The 26,697-nt window shown below is 45.7% G+C and overlaps 2 protein-coding genes across 7 annotated transcripts in view; one reads left to right on the forward strand and one right to left on the reverse strand.

Moving 5' to 3' along the window:
* Positions 1-5,039, reverse strand: part of Mprip (myosin phosphatase Rho interacting protein) — a 117,621-nt gene extending 112,582 nt beyond the window's left edge. For all 6 annotated transcript variants that reach the window (XM_052197319.1, XM_052197321.1, XM_052197322.1 and 3 more), the window contains exon 1: positions 4,917-5,039. In XM_052197319.1, coding sequence (XP_052053279.1) covers positions 4,917-5,039 — 123 coding nt within the window. The remainder of the gene's footprint in view (positions 1-4,916) is intronic.
* LOC127695279 (basic salivary proline-rich protein 1-like) lies at positions 5,038-20,766 on the forward strand. The gene is made up of 3 exons (XM_052197323.1): positions 5,038-5,508; positions 8,869-9,030; positions 19,883-20,766. Exons 1-3 carry the CDS (start codon positions 5,038-5,040, stop codon positions 19,889-19,891), a joined length of 642 nt encoding a protein of 213 aa, XP_052053283.1. The 3' UTR covers positions 19,892-20,766.
* The last annotated feature ends 5,931 nt before the right edge of the window (positions 20,767-26,697 follow it).

A 26,697-nucleotide genomic window follows, 5' to 3' on the forward strand; every position in this document is an offset into this window, starting at 1 on the left:
TCTGATGCCCTCTTTTCTAGCATCCCAAGGCAACAGGCAGGCAAATTTATATGTGACACACATATAAACAAGCAAGCGAAATTCACACACATAAAATAAATACATTTTTAATGAAGAATACTTCAGTATACCCTGGCTTTCTCTACCAGGAAATCTGATCAACCTCCTTATCCCTAGTTCTTGACATTGCTATGGAAAGAAGATCTTCCCAGGCATCTATCTGGACTGCCCCCATGGCCTCGACTACATCCTCTGCCCTTAGTTTTGTGATTTTTTTCCTAAAGACAAGTTTGATAAATTTGAAAAATTAAGCATAAAAATAACTGTAAACCAACCAATACTACATACACACTAAATAAATATAATTCTAATAAATTAATAAAATTATAAATGATAAAGGAAAACAGATTTAACTGCGTTCACCTATACTTTACTATACTGGTTCTACTACGATCTGTGGCACCAATCCCACCGAGAGACAAGTGACACTTGGGAAAAAACAAACCCGCCATATATGTGTGGGGAAGAAGTACCAAACTATAGTTCCAGGTCAATGCAGCCAGATAGCTACCTGTTTTTGCTAATAAAGTTTTACCAAAATGCAACCACATCCATTGGGTTCATGTGTTATCTATTGCTCATTATGTACCATAACAGCAACATAATTCCAGACTCTATATGGCCCACAAAGGCTAAATTATATTAACCCCTCTATACTAAATTTGTAGACCCTGACAAAAAGCATATACAAAAACTATATGTCATCAGGGGAAAGGCCTAATGTGAAGATGAGCAAACAATGCAATGCAAACAATCCACAGGACAAAGAAAAATAACTCAATAAATCCTACAAAGAATGGCATATACCTATACTTAATCCCAGCATTTTGGAGGTAGAGACAGGAGGATCAGCAATTCAATGAATGCCACAGCTCCAAACCAAGTTCAAGGACAGACTGGGCTATATAAGAGTCCTTCAAACCTGCACTCACATATCCACTAATGATGTGCATCCAATATATCAACATTAAGACACACATATATGTGATTAAAAATAACTTGAAAACCAAATCTTTAAAAGGGGAGTTTAATAGGAAACTCATTAAAGAATGAAATCATTTGGTAATGTCCATTTCTGAAAATGTTATGAACTTGATGTTAACCCAATCATTTTATTTTCAAGGATCTGCCCCAGAGAAATATTTGCATTCCTGCACGCACACACCCAATCAAAAGCACTATAAAGCTAAGACAGATACAACTGGGTTGGAGAGAAAGTCAAGGGTTCAGAGCATTTGTTGTTTTTCCTGAGAACCAGAGTTCAATTCCCACGACCCAAATCAGGTAACTGACAACTATTTGTAACTCCAGTTCCAGGGGATTCAACACCTTTGGCTTCCACTTCCATATATGAACAAATCAATCAATCAATCTCTCTCTCTCTCTCCCTCCCTCCACCCCTCCCTCCCTCATTCATTCAACCTCAACTCCTCCAGATAATTTAATAAAAATAAATCTTTTAAGAAGCCAGCATTTGTTTAATTTTTAAAATTAGTGTGTTGTTTGCATGCATGAGTGTATTTATGAAGTGTGTGTGGCCATATACATTCCATAGCACCCAGGTGAAAGTCAGAGAATAACTTTATAGACTTGGTTTCTTCTTCTATCTTTATGTGGGTTCAGGAGAAAGAACTCATGTCACCAGGGTTGGGCTAACACAACAAGCACTTTTACCTGCTGAGCCATCTTGCTGGCTATATCCACTATTTATAACAGCAACACCTCAGCAGCACCTTAATTGTCCATCACTGAGGGAATGCATTAAATTATAGTATATCCCAAAGGAGCCCATATGGAAAATGACTTTAATGTTTTTAGATGTAATAACATAAAAAGGAGCTCTAAACATTCTCAAACAGAAATACGCATACTGTGGAACAAATACAAACACAAAGTCCAGGCTTTAAAAGGCTGAATGAGGGCAGGTGAGAGAGACGGCTCAGCAGGGAAAGGCCTGCGTTGCCAAGCCCAATGACCTGAGTTTGATCCCCAGAACCATGATGAAGGAGAGATGAGTCATGGTGGTGGTGCATGGTGACAAGAGGATGGCAATACCACAGTAAAGAAATGCTACATTTTAAAAAAGGTTTAAGTGATGTTTGGGTCCATGCAGAGAAATGTACAAGAGGACTGAAAAAAGATGTCACTCTGGGAACAGAGGTGGAGCAAGCACAGCATCATCTGGGTGACAAGGACTCTGATAAGCTTACAACAGGTCAAGGGGCAGGAAACCAGGATTCCTTGGCCCTAAATAGCACTTTTTGAGGCACCTTCTGAAACTCAACTACCCTGATGTGCTCACGGGGTGGCTGCTGGGGACAACAGGGGCACTTAGGAGGCCGTGCTATGCTCCTGCAAGGCTTTCCCTTCTGAGTTTCAGGGTTTTCTTCAGGGAAAGGAAGTGGCTAGCTTAACTGACCTCCAAGTGCTTCCCGGTTTGACACCACAACACAGCCAGGCCTGAAAGAGCCTCCCTACCTCTCTAGGGGAAAACAAATACACAAAACCAACAGCTGAGGAAATAAAGCGCAAATCAGAAGACTTAAAGGAATGTGTGCTCCTGGGAAGATGACATCCTTGAGAGCAGAGGCCATGCGCCTCCCTAGACTCACACCCTCAACTCTTACAGAGGACAGAGGGGGTGGCTTTGATGATGGCTGATGTATCCTCCAGCTTGGTCAGTCTAAAATAAGCTCTGGGCAGGAGGGGCAGCAGGAAGCAGGGGGTTGGGGGAGGCTGACAGGAACCAATTGGCTGAGGTTTTCTAATGGAGCCAGAAGGAGAGCAAAAGGCTCTGGGAGAAGCGGATACAGAGGCTAGGGACAAATGCTGTTGGCAAGAGCCTCCAGTTTCCCTGCTCTCCTTTCAAGAGCAGCTTCTTCCTGAAAGATCCCAGCTAGAAGGCTAGACTAATCTCTCCCCACACAAATAACCCTACTCATTATTTTAGGAACTACTATTCCAGTTGCCCCGGGTGTCTCAGGCCTGTTTCAAAGTGGAATCAATTTGAAAACAACAAATTCAAGAGTTCAATACTTTCCATTTGCTTCATCCCTTGAGTTTAACTAATAATCAACAGACTTTTTTTTAACAGACTCAAACATTTAAATTCCACTCATCCATTTAAGAATCAGAAAAACTGCCCCTGTGTAGCATAAATATCTAATTGCCAATGTAGGCAGTTGTTTCAAATAACCTGGAAACTTACAAACCTCCCTCAAAACAGCCTTTGGAAAGGCCAGAAACTTCTTAAATCAAAGTTGACTGTTCTATGGGTGGTGTTTCAGTTTGTTAAATTATAAGAGGGAAAGCTCAATAAAACATATTTCTTGTTTTTCATAATACCATGAGAGAAATAAGCCAGTATCACTACTACCAGTTTACAGATACAGAAATTAAAACAGAGGTAAAGGGACTCGTTCAAGGTCAGACCTCAGAAAGTCACAAGCAGTCACCTCATATTCCATACACTGCTTCCCCAAACAGGGTCCAAATGAGAAGAGGAAATCACATTTCTCTCTCTTCAAGAGTCCTACCCTTCCCAAACAGACAGGCCTCTAAGGCTCTTCCTTGGTGCTCTCACAGCCGATGACTGAGAGTGGTGCTTACTGATTACTTCCTGGCTACTGGAAATCTGACCTCAGAGAAAGATGCCATGACCCCTGCCCTACGTCTCCACTCCGGTTTGCCCCATAAAACAAGTCAAACCTTGCTTGCCGGCTGGCTTGACCATAAAGGCTTTAAAAACAACCAAACCAGGTCACTTCAAAGCAATGTGTTCAGTCTAAACAGCTCTTTCCAAAAGGAGTGGCTACAACTAGGTGGCACTGGGCTGGAATGCATGAAGAACTCCACTGGCAGTGAGCAAGCAGGGGGCAAGCAGGTGCTAAGAGGCAGCAGAAGAGGGCTAGGGGCAAAGGTGAGCAGGATGTACATACAGTGCTTTCCCAAAGTGCTGCAAACCAGGCCAGGAGTCTTCAACATCAGAAACCTGAGAGCAAGCAGCACCCAAGGGCCAGGAGCCCAAACTGGGGACCTTGTACCAACACAAATTCCCAATCTGCTACACTGCTCCAGGGTTGGAGGAATAGGACAATGTTTTCCATGACTGTGACTTAGAGGTCTAGAACTGTATTTTCCATGACTGTGACTTTGACAACGAGTTAAGAAGAGCTTCTAACCTGGTCCAAAATCCTGAGTAACAGATTAAGGACAGAAAGAGGGGAAAAGCAACTTTCCTCAGAATGCACAGGTCTTCTTGGACTTCTGGACCAGAGAGCAAACACAAGAAGGGAAGCCCCTGCCCCTCAACTAACGCTATTCCTACCTTCAGTTCAAGAGCAAGACCCACCCATCCCCAACTGGAGACACCTCATCTTACTTCAGACCCTGACAGTGACAATGACTTAGAAGGAGGGCAGGCTCCATTCCACAAGATGGAAACTGGTGACCCACGCAAACACGCCAATTCCTGGGACAGTCTGGTGGCCAAGTCTGACCAGCCCCAAGACAAGTCGTGGGAGGTGGGGGGCGAGGGGAGTCCTGACAAGCGGCAAGTAAGCCCCACTTTGTTCCTATCCAGGGAAACCAGACATTTTTGAGTCACCCAACAAGCATGAATCACACGGCAGAGCTATGGGAACGGGAAAGGATGTTATTTTTCGGCATTCTTGAGGATTTTCCCTTTGTCCCGGCTCTATCGATACTCTTCCCGCCCCCATTCCAACCCCATCCCCCAACTCTCACGCATTTTTTTTCCCTGCTCCATTTTTATTTTCTCTTGGCCTTCGCAGGCTCCGCGCTCCCCGGCACGACTCCCAGGCAGGACTCCCAGCTCCGCACCCACGGCAGCTCACCTGCGTCAGGTCCTCGTCGTTGAGCAGATGCGACTCGCGGGGCTTGAAGCAGTTCTGACACTTGCTCTTGTTGAAGATGTTGGCCTGAAATTTTCTGCACGGGTTTTCCTTGGCCGCCGACATGTCGGCTAGGCGGCCGTGGAGCGGGCCGCCACGGCCCAGCGCGCTCCCGGAGGTCGGGGACTCAGCGCGGCCGCCGCCGCATTTTGCGCTGGCCGCCGCAGGCCCGGAAAGGCCTCCCCTCTCGCGCCGCGCCCCGCCTGCTCGCCGCGGCCTCAGAGCGCGCGCGCCGCCTGGCGCCCCGCCCCGCCGCCCGGCCGCTGTGGGCCCATGGACGGACGCGGCCTCGGGCCGCTGGCTCCACCGCGGCCGCCCCCAAGGCGCCGGCCGGCAAGTCCAGCCGTCGCGCTCACCGGGCGCCCGCCGCCACCGCGAACGAACCGAGCTGGGCGCCGCGCGCACTCGGGGCGGGGCGGGGCGGGGCGCGGCAACCGGCAGCCCCTCGGGCCAATGGCACCCGCACGCTCCTGCTAACAAAGAAACCCGTCGACCAATGGATAGCGGGGGCGGGACCGGGAGCAGCGGGCTCAAGGTAACTTGTCCAGGCTGGGAAGGTGGAGGCGCTGGGATGGAACTTTCAGGTTTGGTGGACTGGCGCCGCCGCCCGCGGCCTGACAGCTGCGGCGCTGGGCTGGGCTGCTCCCGGAAGGACACCGTAGATCTCCGTGGTCTCCCTGCGGACCCGTGTCTTTCTCGTAGATTTTTCGCAGCGGCCTTCTGCCTCGTCTAGCCTGTGCCCCTACTGTGTGCTAGGTCTGTGGTCGACCCAGATGGCCCCATAAAGGCTAGGAATTGTTTCAAGTGCTCCCCGTAGCTTAAATCATAAAAGTTCCACAATCTTTCTATGACCATCCCGGTTTTACGTAAGGAAACTGAGGTGTGCAGAACAGTTAAGTAATAAGATAGTGTTTCCGAGGTGACTAGAAGTGTCAGCAGCTGTGAGGAGTTGTCAGTTCTATTATGGGAGCCCAATTCTGCTAGAGTTAAGCGCTCTTACCTTCGTTTTATGCTTGAGGAAACAAAGGCTCGGACACTGCGAATAGCTTGTGCAAGGTCACTCCGCAGGAAGGGGCCCGAACTTTAAACTCCAGGCCACTTTGCCCAGACTCCCAGGCAAAAGGCCACTTGGAAAGGAAAGGACGGAGGAGTGCAGAATGAGCTGAGGGGAAGGAATGGATGGGGACAACCCTGGCTCCTTAGGAGACTGACTGCTTCCAGCAGCAGTGAGCTGGATCTAAGCAGAGAGCATGCAGAAATGTTCCCAAGGTAAGCAGGTGGAAGTGGGGGAGGAGGAACAAGAAAAGAGTATGTGGACTCTGGAATCAGATGTAGGAGGATGGAGAGTTTAAGGCAGTCTGGACCATAGTGAGGCCTTTCTAAGGAGGAGAGGGGAGGGAGGGAGGAGGCAAGACTGAAGGTAGGAATCACTTTGACCTGAGATTCCAGGCTGGCAGTTCCAGGAGTCAGCCTGCAGGCTTTAACAGAGGCCGAGCTAACTCATTCTTCACCATGGAGGTGATATTGGAGCAGGTGGTGGCCCTGAGAGCAGCTGAGCTCAGATCACAGGAGGCTTTAGGAGAGAAATGCCTCCAGAGTTGTGTACTTTTCCACTGATCATTTGGTGACTACCCCAGGGAGGTGTATTTCCATTTTGAGAAAGAAATGCTTTCCTGCACAAGGAATCAGGAATGAAGGAACCCAGATCAAAGTTTGCCTGCAGCCAGAGGGGAAAGCCCAGCTCTGACCGGGCTGTGGGCAGGTCCTTTACCCTCGCTGGCACCTCACTGACCACACATACAAAACTGACATGAACGCAAGTTGTTGCAAGCATTAAGTGATAATAATCTTTGCAAAATATTTCACATAATATGGCCAACTGTTAATTGGTGAATTTTGGAAAAGGGTGTTTACTAGACTATTCTTGCAACCTTCTTCTTGATTTAAAAATTTCCAAAATAAAGAAGGGGAAGGAATAAAGAGGGACTGGCAGCTCCTGTCTGCACTGAATACTCAGAAAGTGATACCAACGGTGGCCTCTGGGGAGAAGAACTGGGTTACTGGGAGGTGACCTACTTTTAATTTTCATTATAAAACCTTTTTGTTCCTTTTGGGTTTTGTTTATGAGCATGTACAACCTGTTTAAAAGAAAGACTTAGAGCCAGTGAGATGGCACAGTGTGTAAAGGCTTTTGGCACCAAGCCTGATAAATTGAGATCAGTCCTCTGAAGCCACATGGCAGAAGGAACGAACAAACTCCTGCAAGTTGTCCTCTGACCTCCATGTGAGTAGCACAGTATGCTGCACCCACATGTGTGCACACACGCGAAATAAATTTAAAATCTAATTACAAGTTTTCCAAAAAAAAAAAAGTATTTTAAAGTTCTACCCATATCTTGAGGCCAATCAAGGCTATTCTGTTAAGAAAATGCTGAACATGCCTTGTCCAGGCCTGCCACAGACCACTGGCATCACAGCTGTGGGTTAGGAGGAAGAGTGATTCAGGGATCCTGAGACTGGTAGCCTGACAAGAGCTCACCTTCTAGCGAATGAAAACTCACAGAAACAAGAGGCAAACAGAAACCTTCCAGTGGAAAGTTGTGGAGCCCTGACTAGGAAACCCCCGATTCCATAGTAGACTCAGGGTGGGGGCTCCTCTAAAAGGCAGGATCTTGGACAGTCCAAAACTGAGGAAGACTCAACCTGGAGAAGGAGAAGGAATGGCATCCCAGATCACCACAGCAGGGTGATTGGCTCAGGACATCCAGACCAATCTGTGTAAACAAACAGAAGCCTGGACATCATTAGAGTGTTGCAGAGATTCAAACAGCCCTAAAGCATGAGGCATTAGGAGGATGCATGAGTGGTACAGGCTCAGCCTCCCTGAGGGGGCAGGTATGCTGCTGCTGGTGGTGGATACTATTATTTCATGACTATTTGAAAGAAGAGGCCCATTGGGCTCAGGACACAATAGGACCATGCCTATGGTGCTAATTATGTACTTTGTAAGTGAGAATTGAAGTCTTCAGGCTGGCACTACAGTCACCTGGGTAGTAGACAGTATGAAACTTTGTGTGGTACCCATGTTCTTAAGCAGGTTATGTAAGTGCTCTCCCACAGAACCACGTCCTAGTACAATCGTGGATTCTTTTGCCTGGGCACTCACATAGGGACCTTTGGTCTGGGGAATAAATGGCAAAAGGAAGTTTAGAAACAGGATCCATCAGGAAATGATTATGAAAGACCAAAGAGTGTAGATGTGGCCAGAACTAGAGCAGTGTCAGTCAGAGATGCAAGGGATGAAAATGGACAACACTGAAGAGGTTTAAAATTCCACTAGCCTCAGCATCTTAGGGCAGAGCTAGGGCAGGGTTACCACTGCATTACCCCACCTAGTTCAGTGCCTAGCAGAGAGTGGGTACCCAGTCAACTCCTAGCCACAACTGAAGAGATAAAAACCTATTATTCCATCATGCTCAACTTTTTCCCCTATCAGATTATAAAATCCAGGTTTGAGTCTTACAGCTTTGGGTTCCCTTTTTAGAAGCCTAGAATATAAACATTCATTAGGCTGTCTACTTAAGACTGATTAGCATGCACAGTATTTTAGATAAGTATGGTGTACACTTGGGGGACTGAGAGAGGGCTGTTGTGAGTTTGAGGCCAGCCTGGACTTCAAGCTGTCCAGGGCTATAAAACAAGGCCCTATCTCAAAAAGAGGAGATTCAGGCCAGGTGTAGTAGTACACTCTTTTAATCCCAGCACTGAAGAGCAAAGGCAAGCTGATCTCTGTGAGCTCAAGGACAGCTTATTAGTGAGTTCCAGGCTGAGAGGCCCTATGGCAAAAACCAAACCAAACAAGATGATTCCCTATATTGCTTTCATTATGATGTAGAATATATGCCCCTCACAAGCAAACGAGCAAGCAAGCCAGCAAGAAAGAGCCTGTGTGTGGGACCCAAAGGCAGCTGGATTTTGCCATGTGGTTCTGACCGGCACCCCTGAATGCCTCCAGGGAAGTAGCAGAATTTACAAACACATACCTGTTCACATAGAGGTAAGCACTATTTTGTTCTCAATTATCTTGTCTGTCCTTTGACTTGGTAGAAGTCAGACTTTGCTCGGTGTTCCTGGCTTTTCTCACTTAACATCATTTCTGTGGCTATATCTACACTGATACTGAACTGATTCTCAGTATGGTATTCTGAGTATGATCAGATGCCTAACAACAGGCAACTGGAGAGGGGGGAAAAGGTACTTTGCTTTGTTTTGTTTGTATGTATGTTGCTTCACAGTTTGAGGCATGGCAGCAAAGAGCTCCAGTGACCTTGGAAGCAGGTGTGTGAAGCTGCCTCATTCACTTCTCCACAGATGGGAAACAACGAGTTGGGAATGCCAGTTTCCTTTCTTTTTGTTTTTTATTCAGTTTGAGCTTTTTTTATATATCTGAATCGAGGAGGTGGCTTTATTATGTACAGCTAAATGAGGTGAGCTTATTGTATACAACTGAAGGAAGAGTCAGGATTAGTTAATCTCAATAAGAGGTCTCTCTAGAAGAGGAGTCTCAGCCTGTATCCTCTGGGAGGAGGAAACTGTGGTCATACTTTCTGCATATATTTGTGTTAGCTAAAGGTCAATCACTCTTTAGCAGTTGTACTTGGACCTAGGGAGGGCTTTGCCATTCCTCTGATCCTTGTGAGAGGAAGGTTTTGCCATTTCCATGGGTCATGAGCACTGTGGTCCTCGATACGGCCACTCCCAAGTTAACAACACTCAGGATTGCATCCGGTCCCCACACTCAGGACCAGTTCTCTGTAAAGTTGAGCTTCTCTTGGAACACCCTCACGGACACACCCAATGGTGTTGCCAACGGATGCTCTAGGGATGTTTTTAATCCAATCAAACAGACAATGAAGATTAGCCACCATAGAGGGTCAGTCATTGTTCTATGTTGCTTCCTTGCAGCTTGTCCTGTGGCTGTATTGCAATTTATTCAGGCTTTTGTGGATGGCTACTGAGGATGTTCCCACACGGCTATTCACAAATGAGGGCTGGGCTCTCTTCCTTTCTGAGAATCATAGGAGCCTGACTTTTGTTTGTTTGTATTATTTTTGTGTGCGATGTATACTATGTACACGTGCAGAAGCATGTGTCTCGAAGGTCAGAGGGCAACCTTGGGTGCCGGTCCTTGCCTTTTAAGTGACTTGAGGCAGGGTCTCTGTAAACTGTTGTTTACAGCTGTGTGGACATCTCAATCATCCTGGGATTTATCTGGTTTCACCCCCAACTCATTTTAGGCACACTGAGATTTTAGCTGTATGGTACCATACTAAACTTTATATGGGGTCTGTGAATGAACTCAGTTACAATTTTGGAGGAAATGCTTCCAAGATTCTGACTTTTTAAATAAGACCCAATATTCCTTATCTTCAGGTATGACTGGGAACAGTGGACAGGTTTTTTGAAGACCAGGGCATTTTAAGTCACTATAACAGAGTCTCATTCTGGGATGTATTTATTCAATTAGTGTGAGTAAAAGTTCCTCTGAGGATTAAAGTGTCACAGAGAATTCCTATCACTGGATTAAAGAGGTGAAAAGGGAAGGGCTCTGAGGTCAAGGGCAGCAGGATGTCTCCATTGGCTATGGACTCATGAGCAGTGTCTGAGCCACTGGTTCAGAGTCGCTCCTCAGCTCCTTCCGAGTTGCCAGATTCAGGAAATAGGCTCTTTGGGTCTTGGAATGGAGGATTTCGTGTGACAACATTTTCTTGGGAAAATGTGTACAACCAACCTCTTACTCACCCCAGATAGGGAGCCCACATCAGATCAAAATATGGATACCAACTCAGTGAGCTCATAAGTTTTATTGAAATTGCTAACAAGGCCATGGGTGAGGGGTTACTTACAGGACCAGAAATAACTCAAAGACAGTTGCATCACCAAAGCCCACCACAGCATAGGTGACAACTCACGAAAGCTGGAAAGCACACTGCGCAGCCTCCAGGTAGCTCCAGGGTATCTTCATTGGGTGGCCCCGTGGCTCTGAGCGTCTTCCGGGCAGCTCAGCTGTTCTTTGTTTCTTCTAGGGAGTCTGGCTGGCGCTTCCTCCAGGTTGCTTGGCTTATCCCAGAAGTCTTTACAGTTTGACTTATCTAAGAGTCACTTGCATATACTCTTGTCGTAGGAAGGGCCTTGTAAATCCGGTCAGTCTCAGGAACTCCTGGGAGCTATTTTTAGCCATTTATTTCCTGTCTCAATGGAGCTTCTGCGCAAGATAGAGTATGTCTCTTCCTTTGGAATGTCTTGTCGTTTCACCTCCTTCTGAACATCACTTCCTAAGACCCCCCATTGTTTCACTTTCCCTCGGCATCCCGCATCTCGGTGAGTCTTCCTCCTGAACGAAGGATGTGATCTAGGAGGACACTGCTGTCTAACAGATGGGCAGAATTCTTCCGGGCAAGGTGAAGCCTATCTTTTCTCCAGACTCTTCTTTCCTATTCCCCTTCTGTGCTGCAGATGTCAAGAACCCTCAAAATGTTCCTGGGGGAAGGAAGACAAAGATAGGTGTTCTTCAGAAATGAACGTGGCACTCTGCAATGCAGTGCCAGCCAGCTATGGTGTGGGCCTACCTAGTCTCCAGGTAGGGAGACTCCAGGTGGGAGGGCTGGCCTGAGGTGTGAACGCCATGAAGAAGCTACCACACATAGTGGCTATTTCTTCAGATTATGAGAACTAGCCATGCACGGAGGCATGTGCCTTTAATCCCAGCAGGTAGGAGGTAGAGGTAGGAGAGCCACAGGTTGAAGGTTATGCTTTCATTTTTACTCGTGAAGAACAATCTTTCCTCTCAGAGATGGCTAGCTCAGCAATGGCCAGGAGCCTACACACCTCCCCATCCCGTGAACCTCCGTGTACACGCCTATTTGCCCAGGCCCTGGATGCCAGACATTCCTGAGATTTGACTCCATTACACCCTCCCCTTCACGCCAATTATGAATCACATCAAATTTTGCAGTCAAGCTCCTTCCTGTGGGATTAGACACAGTCACTGCCCTCTTCAAGATAAAAACTGGGTGAACTTCCTGCCCCAGTGTGGTTACTCACCTGGTTTGGTTTACTATAGACCAGTGTGCAAAGAGCATATTGCCTTAGTGAGTTACTCTGGCTGTATGTCTGTGCCACTGGGAATGTTCTGACATACAGAATTCACAGCGTGGGCTACATGAGACGCTGTCAGCAAAACAAATAAAACAAAACACACGACCAAAAAGATTGTGAGAACTAAACAATGTAGTAGGTGTGGAGGAGTTTAGAATCAGCCCTGAAGCATGTGAAGTGTTAGCATTAACACTTACTATTACTCCTATGACTTGACCTTGGCCACAGTGGCACCTTTCCTGTGTGTTGTTTGTTTTTCCGGAGCCAATTGTCAAGGATTTTGAGCTTTGTAGGCCAAACAGTGTCTGGAACTCAACCCCACCGATGAACGTGGAAGATATTCATAGATGAGATAGATAGCCCAGAAAGTGCCACTGTGTTCCAGTGGGAGGTTAGCTATGGCAACTGAGATAGCCCAGAAAGTTCCAGTAGGAGGTTAGCTATGGTAACTGTGGTGAGCTAAGTTAGGTCCTCTCTCTTGGGAGCTAACCTCTTTTCCTCCCAGTTCACAGTTGAAGAGACTAAAGCACAAGAGAGCTATTGCCCACTCTCATGGGAGGGGACTGGAGTCCACTCTTGCTCAAAGCTCAGGTGGCTGCTTTAGAAGTGAAACTGAAGGATTTGAAATGGCGTCTGGCAGGGAAGGGAGATTTTCTAGGCCAGAAAGCAAATGGCTATAGTTTTTAGCTATGCACCAGGAGACAGTGTCACATGTTAGATTCAGAAAGTCTTGTATATGGAGCCTTTTGACTTAGCCACAGTGCTTCTAGAAAGATGGACTGTAGGGCCAGAGAGATGGTTCAGTGGTTAAGAGTACTGACTGTTCTTCAGAAGGTCCTGAGTTCAAATTCCAGCAACCACATGGTGGCTCACAACCACCTGTACTGAGATCTGACACCTTCTTCTGGTGGGTCTGAAGAAAGCTACAGTATACTTACATATAATAAATAATTAAATCTTTAAAAAATAAAAAAAGAAAGATGGGCTTTAAAACTGATTGCACAGGGAGAGAAAGAGATTTCTCCTAGGATGTTTAGCTTCTCATTTTTTACTTCATTACTTCTTTTTAAAAAATGGTTATTTATTTATTTTTTAAAAATATAAAATCATATCACTTTCCCCTTCTTTTTTCCCCCTGCTTCTTCCAAGTTCCATTTCCCTTCTTCCAACCGCTCCCATATTCCTCCTACCCTGTCTCAAATCGATGGCCTCATTCTCTTTGGTTGACATTGTTACATATATATGCATAAATATATAATACAACCTGCTGAGTCTATTTAGTGTTGTTTGTGGATGCAATTTCAGAGCTGACTGCTTTGTATTGAATAACCAATTAAAGGGCTCATTCCTGGGAAAGACGAATTCTTCCCCTCTCTGCAGTCATTAGTTGCCTATAGTTCTTTGTCTGGGGATACGGCCCCATTTCTGTATCCCCTTTCCAAGTTATCATGTCTATTGGTGTTGTCATTGTCCAGGTCCTGTTTAAATAGCTATATTGTTGAGGTATCATTGGTGTAGCTTCCCTGTTATTCCTAGGAGATACAATCTCATGTCAGACTTCCTGGTCCTCAGACTCTTAAAAGTCTTCCTGGTCCTTCTGACATTTTCCCTGAGCCTTGGGAGTGGGCATTGTGTTACAGATGTATCCACTTGGGGTTGGGTACTCTATAATCAGTTGATCGCAGTATTATGGCCAGTTGTGGTTTTCTATAATAGTCTCCACTTGCTGCAAAGAGAAGCTTCATTGATGTGGGGAATGAGAGATATACTTATCTGTGGGCATAAGGATTAGCTTTAGAATGAAGTTAGGAATTATGCTAGTTTAGTAAAGTAGAGGTTGCAGGTAATAGAAACTTAGCCCTGGTATTTGGCTCAGTTTCTAGTACCAGGTATGATTTCCTTTCTGTTGAGCAGGTTGTAAGTCCAGTTAGAGAACTGTTTGGTGGCTGCCAAGATGTGGTACCATTATTACACCTTTAGTGACACCTTGCCAGGCTAGCCGTCGCTGTGGTTCATAGGTATCACAATTGGATAGGACTTGTCTTAGTCAGGGTTTCCATTGCTGTGAACAGACACCGTGACCAAGGCAACTCTTACAAAGAACAACATTTAATTGGGGCTGCTTATACTTTCAGAGGTTCAGTGCATTATCATCACGGCAGGAAGCATGGCAACATGCAGTCAGACACGGTGCTGGAAGAACTGAGAGTTCTACATCTTCAATGAAAGGAAGCCAGGAGCAGACTGTCTCCCATGTGGCTAGGAGGAGAGTCTCAAAGCCCACCCCTATAGTGACACACTTCCTCCAACAAAGTCATGCCTACTCCAACAAGGCCACACCCACCCCAAGAAGGTCACACCTCCAAACAGTGCCACTTCCTGGGCCAAGCATATTCAAACCACCATAGGAATATTCACTACTTTTCTGCCTTGGCAACTTGCGTAACACCTACTGGTACTATGAAAGCTATACCATAAGAGGGAGGCTTTTAAATTTTTGTTTATTGCTATTGTATGGGGGTGGTGGTGCACACACACACACACACACACACACGTGTGTGTGTGTGTGTGTGTGTGTGTGTGTGTGTGTGTAGATGAGGCTGTGTATGTGCTCCACATGTGTGGATGAGCCCAGGGAGTTCAGAAGAGGGTGTCAGATCCCCTGGATCTGGAGTTACAGATGTTTGTGAACTATGTGAATGCTAGAAACCAAACCTGGGTCTTCTGCAAGAACAGTAAGTACTTTTAACTGTTGACCCATCTCTTCAGACCCCTCGTCTACCTTTCTGTGGGTTTCAGGGATAGATCTCTGCTTATCAGGTTATTGCAACAAGCATTTTTACATGATATCTTCCTGGCCCTCTTCTTGGTTTTGTTTGTTTTTTGTTTGTTTGTTTGGGTTTTTTTGAGACAGGGTTTCTCTGTATAGTGCTGGCTGTCCTAGAACTCACTCTGTAGACCAGGCTGGCCTAGAACTCAGAAATCCACCTTCCTCTTCCTCCCAAGTGCTGGGATTAAAGGCATGTGCCACCATGGCCTGGCCTTGTTTTTTGAGAGAGATTCTCATATAGCCAAGGCTAGTCTCAAACTCACTATATAGATAAGGCTGTCTATGAATTTCCAGTACTTTTGCCCCTGCTATTCAAGTACTGGAATAATAGATGTACATACCTGGTCTGTTTTTCTGCCTGTCTTTCTTTTAAATTTTTCTGAGACGGGGTCTTATATACCCTAGTCATGCTCTAAATTTGATATATAATTAAGGATGCCCTTGAACTTCTGATGCTCTAGACTCTACCTCCAACGTATTGGGATTCCAGGCATGTGCCAGAATAACCTGACTTATGTGTTGCTGGGGGTATAATCCAGGGCTTTGTGACTGCTAAGACAAACACTCTACCAACTAATCTATGTCCCCAGCACTACCTTTTTGGCTTTTGAGACATGATCTCACTTTGTACCACAGGCTGGCCTCAAACTTACAGCAATCCTCCCGAGTGCTTGGATTGCAGGCCTGAGGCATCCCACATGGCTCTCGTTGTAATTTTTTATATTTAAATGCTATTATTATTGTGTGTATGCGATGTTTATGTGGGCATGCACATGCCACAGTGTATGTGTGATGGTCAGAGACAACTTTTGAGAATCAGTTCTGTCTTTCCATCATGGGTTCCAAGCAGGCTTACGGCAAGCACTTCTACCTGCTGAGCCAGCTCTTTGGCCTGGAGCTTACTGTATTTTTTATTGTTGTTGTGACTGCTGTTTTGTGCATGCGTGAGTGCGCTCATGGAAGTCATAAGACAGCATTTGGGACTTGGTTTCCTCCTTTTATCATGTGTATTCTGGGGATCTGAGCTCAAATCCCCAAGCTTTTTTGCCGAGTTACCTCTCTGACCCTCTCATTTTTCTTAACAGCAGTAAATTGGAGACACGTTAATCATCTTCTTCTGAAGAAATAGATAAATAAATGATAGTGCTTTGATACAGTGGAGAAACTTAAGGCTATTAAGATAGAAATAGTGTTGAAGCAGGCAAGAATCTACCAAATGCTGTGAAGACCTAGTGGAATCCAGGCTTGGTGGTATAGGCCTGTAATCTTTGGGGCCCAGAGGCTGAAGAAGGGTCATCAGAAATTCAAGGTCAGTCTGTACTACATAGAGTTCAAGGCCAGCTTGAATACCTTATTGGAACAGTGTCTCAATAAACCAAAGCCAAAAATCAAAAACTAAAAAAACAACTTTAAGGTGTAGACTATGTAAGAATGCCTGAGGCGGTTTGGTTAGGAATGGCCCCCATAGATTCCTGTGTGTGAACGCTTGGCCCATAGGGAGTGGCATTATTAGGAGGTGTGGCCTTGTTGGAGGAAGTGTGTCACTGTGGAGGTCTCATATATATTCAAGCCATACCCAGTCACAACCTAGTCTGCTGCCTATGGATAAAGATACAGAGGTCTTGGCTCATCCTCTGCCTACTACTATTTTTCCCTCCATGATGCTAACGGACTAAACCTCTGAATCTGTAAGCCAGCCCCAAATTAAATGTTTTTCTTTATAAGAGTTGCTGTGGTCATGGTATCTCTTCCCAACAATAAAACCCTAGCTAAGACAATGCTCCTTATGTTAGGAAAAGAACAATTTTGGTGTTGCAACAAGAAACACACGAAGTAAAGTAATTCGACAGGGCAATTTCCTCTTGCAAAAGGGTATGCTAGAACCCATTCTGGGCTGTGGACATACTGGGACAAAATGAGCTTTGTCTTTTATCCCTTGCATCTCCATTAGTGGGAGCCCAGCATCACAGTCTTTGTCAGTTGGCCAGTGGGCTGTAGTAGCTCAGGAAACATGGGCCTAGGATGGGGCTCTGATAAAAAACTTTTTTTCCCCCTCATAATTCCTGCCTCTTTATTATGCATTTTCAAGCTTAGCTAGCATATATTGACCATTTGGACTCTCTAATAACAGTAAATTATTGTCATGATAAGCAGTGGCTTAATCATTGTTTATAATGAGCCTGCCTTCCAAAAACTGGTCCCTTGACCAAGCAATTGACTTTGCTCAAATGTAATATGAAATTTTTCATCCTGCCCAGGGATTCTGTTCTCTTTACCGGACAGTGTTTTCTTTCAGTGTCATTTTATTATTCTCCTGTCAGGGAAGTTAACCCTAGAATCATTTAGGAATCAGATCAGAGAACAAGGTCGCCAAATCAATTTTGGTATTCTGATTTCTCAAAAGATGAGGCTACCAAGAAGCCCAAGGACTCATTTTGCTTTTATCCAAAATGGAAAATGGGCTATTTTTCTCTGGAATCTTTTTTTTTCCTAGTCTGTTGGGCCAATATTTTTTATATCATCCCTGCCTCTTAATACTCTAAAGAGATAATCCTAATTGCCATTATAGAGTCAGGGCAAGTACTGACCTTGTTTGATTCATGTACTTGGAAGTATGGAGAAAAAATTCCCCTTTGCTGGTACTGAATACTGGTAAGAGTTCACTGGGTAGCGTCTCCATGGCCTTCTGGAACAAGAGAACAGGAGAATCCTCACAGTTAAAAGACATTTCAAGAGCTGTCCCATAGTCCCCTGGGCTCTAGTTGACCTTGAAGAGCAAGGGGAAAATATTTTTGTCTTTTAATACTTCTGGCCACATCATTATAGGCTCCAAATATGGTTATTAAGCACCCAGAAGGTCAGTTATACCAGTCTGGTACTTTTAACTATTGTGTAATATTTATATAAAGCTGAAACAAAAACCAAACATTTAAAAATAAACTTTGATTATACATACATTTAAGCAGATGTGTTTCATTAATGTATTGAACTTTGACCTTAGAAGTTTTAATTTTATATATATATAAGTCTCATCTTTTGCATGCCGTATGTGACTTGCACAAATTGTTGTAGCTGCCTATGCTTTACAAATCTTTGCCTACTCTAAACACACACACCTAAACATCCTAATTTTTGTCAATAATTAACAAGCTGAACTATGATGATCTCATAGCTATGCTCTTGACTTTGAATGAGTGCAAAATGCAACAATGCACTTCAAAGCATCATCTAATTGATCATCCACCAAAGCATATCTAAGGAAACCATGCTAGAGCCGTGATGCTAGACACTCGAAGGCACAGTAAACGTAGAGCAGAGGGGTCCTGAGAAGCACGGTGTGGGTTGAGATCTGATGGATTTGTGAATGTTGAACAAGTAGAGAGATGCTCTGGGTTGCCAGGGCAGATGGTAACCAGTGTCTTCCAGAAAGTTTTCTTAGAGCTCTTTTTACCTAATTGTTTCTATCCTGACTTTGTAAGATTTAAATTATCAGTATCTCAATCCTACATAATCAAGTTTTCCCTTCTCCAATAATAAATCAAAATCTCAGCCTTCCAGAATGGAGGGTGTTTTGTTTGGTTAGTTTTGTTTTTTTCTTTTTTATATACTCTAATTTTAAGTGCTTCACCTATTTCCAACTGACTCCCTAATGGGCAGCATCCTGTGCTAGGGCTTCTTAGCAATCCGAGCTCCATGGAGCCCATGGAGTTGAGGGTCAGCACTCCGCGTTTGCCTCATTTCACGTCAGGGGCACAGTTCATTCATTGTCTCTTATTCAACCTCCAGGTTGACTCAGTCAATGACGAAGTACTTTACAGTTCTTTGCATTTCCTCCTTGGTTCTGTGCACAGGAATTACTTTGTCACTGTGATAAGCCTAACCCAGGATTCTTAGAAACTTTCCATCCTGCTATCATTACTGATCTGAAAGAGCGGCATTCATCTGGAATCCTGGAGGCCACCATCATGGGGGTGGAGCAAACCTCCTCCAAGGGAGAGGATCTGAACACTTGCCTGGATGGATTTGAAATTCCAGAGAATTCCCAAATGGTGGGGGAAATAAAACAAACTTGGTGTCTCATAAAGGAACATAGGAACAAGTTGATAGTAATTTAGCAGGTGCAATGTTGCCAAAGTGGAGTACCAGACCTCAAACTGGCCTAGCAAACACACCCAAAATGGCCTCTGCCTTTAATCCTTGACATGTGTGGTGATTGCACTCCATTGGTGGGAACTTGACTTCATACTCTGACATAATTGGCTGATCAGCACAAAGGGGAAGGGAAGGGTCAGGGACTATGGGCCCTTATTAGGCTAATTACTTTTGATAGAAAAACAAACAAAACTTTTCTCACACCAGTATGCTCAGGGCCTAAGGGTCAATCTCCAGTAACACATACACAGACACACACACATACACACACACACACACACACACACACACACACACCAATAGAAGCCAAGAATATCAGGCATGGTGGCACAGATCTCTAGTTGCTTAGGAAGTTAAGTCAGGAGATGACCCAAACGAGCAGGAATAAGGATCTTGAACAGTGAAATGTTGAGTGGGAAGATGGGGGCGAGGCCCAGAGATGAGAGAAATAAAGAAGACAAAAGCAATAGCGGGGACCAGGAGGTCTTGCTTAAGCTGATGACTAATATCAAACAAGTTTATTGAGAGGTACAGGATCCTATATAGTATTTGTGTGCGTGCGCACGTGTGTGTGTGTGTGTGTGTGTGTGTGTGTGTGTGTAATGGCCAAAGTCAGCAGAGTCCTACATTAGACAAAGTTGGCAAAGAACATAGAATACTTCAGATGTAGCTGCCCAAGGACTGCTTCTGAAGAAGCACTGGTCCAGCCTTGTAAAGTTCACTCATGGGCAAGGACATGTAACTAAAATTCCCTTTGTCCTTTTATCAGGGTCTCTGAGAAAGTCTTGGATCAATCTGGGTCCTCACAAGGAAGATTACTTGGGCCTAGGAGTTTGGAACCAGCCTGAGCAACATAAAGAAACCTCATCTTAAGAAAAGCAGAGGGATAGACAGATGGCTCAGTGACCAAGAGCACTGACTGCTCTTCCAGAGGTCCTGGGTTTGATTCCCAGCACCCACATTCCTAGCACATCACAACTGTCTGTAACTCCAGTTCCAGGAGATGCAACACCTTCTTCTGACCTCCGTGAAAACAGACACACATCGCACAGACATACATGCAGGCAAAAGACTTACACACATTGAAAAATTAGAATCAATGGAGCTGGAGAGGTGGCTCAGCAATTAAGAGAACTGTCTGGCTGCTCTTCCCGAGGACCCAGGCTCAATTCCCAAGACCCACAGAACAGTTCACAATTGTTTGTAACTCCAGTTCTAGGGAATCCAATACCCTCTTCTGACCTCCCTGGGTACCACATGTGATGCACAGACAGAAAAGCAGGCAAAATACTTATACACATAAAATAAAAATAAAAACTACTTATTGAAAAAGAGCAGGAGAAGGAAGAAAAGAAGGAAAAGGAGGAAGCAGAGGAGGCTTCTAGTGGGAAATGGGACATTTGTGCATCATTACGGTGCATCTCTTCTTGAAGAGTGTGTATGCTTGAAAAGTACATAGATCCTCAACAGAAGAGTGGATGCAAAAAATGTGGTATATCTACACAATGGAGTACTATTCAGCCATTAGAAACAATGAATTCATGAAATTCTAAGGCAAATGGATGGAGCTAGAGAATATCATACTAAGTGAGGTAACCCAGACTCAAAAGGTGAATCATGGTATGCACTCACTAATAAGTGGATATTAACCTAGAAAACTGGAATACCCAAAACATAATCCACACATCAAATGAGGTACAAGAAGAAAGGAGGAGTGGCCCCTGGTTCTGGAAAGACTCAGTGAAACAGTATTCAGCAAAACCAGAACGGGGAAGTGGGAAGGGGTGGGTGGGAGGACAGGGGAAGAGAAGGGGGCTTGCGGGACTTTTGGGGAGTGGGGGGGCTAGAAGAGGGGAAATCATTTGAAATGTAAATAAATTATATCGAATAATAAAAAAAAGAAAAGTACATAGATAAGGTCACATGTATTATATATCTGCTATAATACCATGTATTACATATACACTTATACCTACTCATGCACAGGAGAGTTCTTTATAGTTAACTTCAGGAGATAAAGAACAGATACTTGCACCTATTCTATAGATTTATATTATGTTTAAATTGTTTTTAATGAGCATTCGTGCCTTTGCATGAACAGGAATTGCACAGCAAAGGCAGCGGTAACAAGAAATGGCTTTGCTTCTGTTTAGAATGACCTCCACCCCCTGTCTCACTAGAGCAAGCTCCAATGTCATAGTTCCTTCCATAAATAGTCTAGTGTGTCTGTAAAAGATAAGGACTCTCTTAAAAGAGTAGCTACACCACCACCATCTGCCTAAAAACACCTCAAACATAATCTATACCATCACCAAACTTCCATAAGTAACTTACAGCTATCTCATAAAAACATGAAGTATTTTTGTCTAGGGGAAAAAAAACTTGAAAAAGAAGTTTTTGAACTTTAGTCTTTAGTCCAGGGAGTAAATTGGTGTAACTTCCTTGGGGTTTTGTTTAATGATATCAAAAGCCTTCAAAATATGCTTCTCTTTTGCCTTAGCTATCCCAATTTAGGAATGTATATGGAAAGAAAAGAGAGTCCTATAAATGTAGTTTGGCTGAGTACCCCCACTGTACCACACTGCCTATGGTGAAGGTGCTTGAGAAAATATCTGCTGAAAGGGAGTTACAGCATCCTTGGTGCTGCCATTGTCTATTGAGGAAAGGCTAACAGTAAGGGCGTGTCCAGCTCAGCAACAAGGTAGGTCCCTAGATGGAATGCTGTTTTGCCATTCAAAATGAGAGCCTGTTATTGATGCTGTCAAGACCAGGGTGCACAAGTGTAGAAATCTAAGTCCTTTACAGAATAGAGAAAGAACAGACAGCACAGTCACATAGGCTGCCACATACCTGCGATGTGCTTGGTGACAAGGACACCCCACCTTGATGATCTTCTGTCCCAAGCCCACACCCTCAGTTCCAAGAGAGAAACATCAGCCCAACACAAACAAGGAGTGTTCACAAAATAACAAAGTGCTCTGCCCAGTTTCCCAAATACATGAGAGGTGTTCACAGTTCCCTGAACTCCCTGATGCCCCTCTATCATTTTCCAAAAATGTCTTAGAACTCCACATCGTTTCCCAAATACCTGGTTGCCATGCACAGTTCCAGCAAACACTTGAGCACTCTTTATAGTTCTCCAAATACTCAAATACTTTGCTCAGTTTTCCAAAATTCCTGAGTAGCCTGAAAAGGTCCCCAACTATCTGAGAGCTATGCACAGTTCCCCAAGTACCTGAGCACCATGCACGGTTACCACAAATACCTGAGCACTGTGCACAGTTCCTCAGAGTACTTGAGTGCTCTTCACTGTTCCCCAAGTACTTGAGGATTCTGCACAGCTTCCAAGGAATCTGAGTGCTCCTTAATAGTTCTCCAAGCATCTCTAAGATATCTAGGAGCTTTGCAAGGTTCCCACAGACTGCACGGCAACAGAATATTCGTTGCAGGCTGCTCTGCTGGTTTGATGTCTGAGAATGATGATATCTGAGGAGCCCTGCAGAGTGACACCCCAGTGTGCCAGCACAGCCATAGCACAAGAAAAAGGTGTGAAGTCAACACAAGCAGGTGAGCTTGAGGGCAGAGGGGCCCCCAGCCAGGAGAGAGAAAAGTTGGGCTTAGGGCTTATGAGGGCTTTAGACATTAATAGGAGGCTCGGCTTTATTTTAAGAGCACCCAGAATCCACATGGACGGTTGTTAGACACAGGGGTATCTTTTCAAAAAATTAATTTATTTATTTTTACTTATTCATTTTACACCCACCCAGTGCCCCCCTTCCTGGTCACCCCCTCCCACAAATCCTTCCCCCATCCTCCCTCCCCTTCTCTGAGAACATTGGGAGTCCCCTTGGGTATTCCTCCTGTGGTGATTTGAATATGCTTGGCCCAGAGAGCAGCACTATTAAGAAGTGTGGACTTATTGGAATAGGTGTGGCTTTGTTGGTGGAAGTGTTGTGGGTGTGGGCTTTAAGACCCTCCTCATCCTAGCTGACTGGAAGTCAGTCTTCTCCCATCAGCCTTCAGATGAAGATGTGGAACTCTCAGCTCCCCCTGCACCATGACTGCATGGACACTGCCATGCTTCCACATTGATGACAATGGACTGAACCTCTGACCCTGTAACCCAGCCCCAATTAAATGCTGTCCTTACAAGAGTTGCCTTGGTCATGGTGTCTGTTTACAGCAGTAAAGCCCTAATGAAGATACCCCACAGGGGTGGCTTTTAACATATGTGTGGTGGGGTGTGTGTGGTGGGAATGAAAGGAAGGAGAGACCTGTAATGATGAGGTTGAACCACAGAAAGGAACATGGCTGAGATTTGGGTTTTACAGTAAGAACAGGAGGAACAGCAGTTACACATTCCCAAACCTCAGGGTCAGGAGTCAGCCTGTGCATGAGGCCCGCTCATCGGACCCCCAAAGCTCTATCCCTTCTGTCTGTAACTAGGCACTAATCTGCGCACCCCCTTCCTTAGTATACCTACCTGTCCCTGCCAGTCCATGCCAATCACTTAGAGTGGGTGCCAGACTTGCATGTGGTGCTCTGGGTCTGGTGTCTTTCCGAGTCTGGGCCTCACACTCTTTGGGGGCTAGGACAGTCCTGACTAGTTGTTTTTGGTTAATGGGATGATACCTTAGGCCATTTGGTATTTTGTTAGCTTTTCCCATGGGGAAGCTTTTCTGAGAACTTGTAGGATGGAGGGGGAAGGAACTAGGTTGCTCTGGCACTGGGGGACACTAAAAGAGAAGACTTGCTTCAGTTGCACCAGAAGGGTCTTAGGTTTGAGCTAAGGATAATCATTTAAAAACAAACAAACAAACAAACCAAAGCAAGCAAGCTGGATATAACCCAGGGTTAGAGTACTTGTTTAGCACATACTTGGTTCAATCCCCAGCACTGAAACAAAAAACGAAAAACTGGTATCCCCCACACAAAGGGGTCCTCTGAGGCTCCCAAGAATGTGACGGCCCACTCACTCCTGAGAGGACACTGCCGGAGCCTGCTGCCCCTACCTAGAGGGTTCTTTTCCCAGCATCCCAAGGGGAGAGCTTTCTTCATTTCCTCTGAGTCCCCTCCTCAGAGGTGACAGAGTTGGCCTATATATTACATCTCACTTTAAAGTCACCTCTGCAACAGAATGCCAGCTTTCCAAGGCTGTTCTGTCACCATCTCTGCATGCCCCAGTACATGCTGGAGGCTCCAGAATGCTTGGGGATTATGTGGAGGGCTTGGGTAGAGTAGGTGGGCATCTGTCCTCACACAGAGCTAAGCACACCCGGTCTTGCCAATCTGACAATATGGTATCCTCCAACATTCCTGTGAATGAAGTACCCCAATAAAGGAGGCCTTGCATTGAGATGCACCAGACCCTCCCAAGGCTGAAAGGTAAGATCGCGATCTGAGTGCCTGGGCAGCATGTGGCAGACACAGAAGGTTCTTTAGAGGACTGGAGGTTGGCCACAGGTATGTACGCATACCCCCTTTCCACTTACCAGTTCCCCATCTATGCACAGGTTTTACTGTGCCAGCTCCACCTGAGTATCTGCATCTGCTGTTTAAGAGCATCTGCCTGCCTGGAGGAGTGGCTGACCTTGCAGCGCTGTGCCACATAACATCTGGATATCCTATTGCCTGTGGCCTCAGCTGGGCCCAGCCCTGGGCACACATGTGTCTCCGCCCAGGTGGGGCCTTCACGCTTGCCCTTCTAGGTGCTGTTTGTCATGCCTGGCTGACATCAGCTGGGTGTGCTTACGCAGCCTGGAGTTTGCAAAAGCCTTGCTGCCTGGCTGGTGAGGACTCCTTCCTGACTGGCCCCACCCAGAGGTGAGTCAGCCCAGGCAGAGCAAAGATGAATGGGAGTCAATCCAGCTGCCCCTCTCAGGGGAGAGCAGAGAGAGGGGCTCCAAGGAATAAGGGTCAGAGTTCATGTCTCCATAGACCCTTACTGTCACGCGTGCATGGGCATGACTTTCAACATTACATGCCATAAAGATGGCCTCTGTCTCGTGTGCCCATTTCAGGTCTGAGATAAGTTCCAAGACCTTTCCTCCTCACTACTGCTTCCTGGCTCTGGTAGCGTCTTCATTATGCAAGAAGAAACCAAAGCTGGAGAAGCGTGTCCACAGCTACGTGTCAATTAGTGTGATGCCACGACTTCCTAGTTCTTAAGCAGTACACCCAGCAGTTCACAGAGTCATAGTGGGTACCCCCTAGAAGGGCAGAGGGAACAGGAGGCACTTTGGCAGTGCTCTGTCTGGGTCTCACTCTTGCAATGACCTTGGTTGTATCTCCTGGTCCCACTGGGTTTCAATTTCATCTCTGGGAAAGGAGAAGTGGCGGGACATACCCACCCTAGTCCCACAGGCTATTAATGGGAAGGGAACAAAACCAAGTCCCAGTGAAAACTGTCGCATCCCGCATCTCTGGTGTCTTTGCCCCACGGGTCTGTTCTGCATGGTATATGCTCATTTCTTCCCATCCATTAGCAGCTCCTGTCGTGTAAGAGACCATGACAAAACAACCTGCCCCTCCATAGTTCTCAACCAGAATTTGCTCACGAGTCTTTATCGGTCAGGAGTGGTGTTGAATGCCTCAGGCCCAGCACACTAAAGGCAGAGGCAGGTGGATCTCTGTGAGTTTGAGGCTAGCTTGGTCTACACAGAGTTCCAGGCTAGCCTGGGCTACATAGTCTATAAGTTTGAGAGCAGTTCTGGTCTCAAAAGGAAAAAAATGGTCTGGGGTGTGGCTCTGTGGTAGAAACCAGCAGATGAGAGGCTCTACAAGGAAGAAAAGCAAGAAAAGTCAGAGCTGCCACAGGTAAGCTGCTCAGCCCAGACACCACGGGGCCTCATTAGTACACGGACAAGCTCTTCAAGGAGAGGAATGTCTGAGACTACAAGCCCGCCACCATGACCACTTCCTGGAGTTGGGATGATGGGTGTGTTCTATCTCCATCATGTGGTCAGTGTGCTGGTGACCACTACACTTCAAGTGTAGGCTGTGTGAGCCCAGACACCATTTTTAAAGTAAAATTTAAAACAAGGAAGTCTGGGGGGAAAAACCATGGGCTCTGTCATCTGGGTTAAGGCTCAGATTTATTGTTTGTGAGTTAGGTGACTTTGGTTACTATCACAAGTGTCTCTGCAGGTGTGAGTGGGAATAGCAGGTGTGAATGAGAATGGCATGTGTGACAGGGAATGGCGGGTGGGAGTGAGGATGGCAGGTGTGAGAGGGAATGGCAGGTGTGAATATGAATGGCAGGTGTGAGTGAGGATGGCAGGTGTGAGTGGGAATGGCAGGTGTGAGTGGGAATGGCAGGTGTGAGTGAGGATGGCAGGTGTGAGTGAGGATGGCAGGTGTGAGAGGAAATGGCAGGTGTGAGGGGGAATGGCAGGTGTGAGTGAGGATGGCAGGTGTGAGTGAGGATGGCAGGTGTGAGTGGGAATGGCAGGTGTGAGTGAGGATGGCAGGTGTGAATGGGAATGGCAGGTGTGAGTGTGGATGGCAGGTGAGAGGGAATGGCAGGTGTGAGTGGGGATGGCAGGTGTGAGTGAGGATGGCAGGTGTGAGTGAGAATGGCAGGTG

This window comes from Apodemus sylvaticus, chromosome 10 (assembly GCF_947179515.1).
Source record: "Apodemus sylvaticus chromosome 10, mApoSyl1.1, whole genome shotgun sequence".
Classification (NCBI taxonomy): Eukaryota; Metazoa; Chordata; class Mammalia; order Rodentia; family Muridae; genus Apodemus; species Apodemus sylvaticus.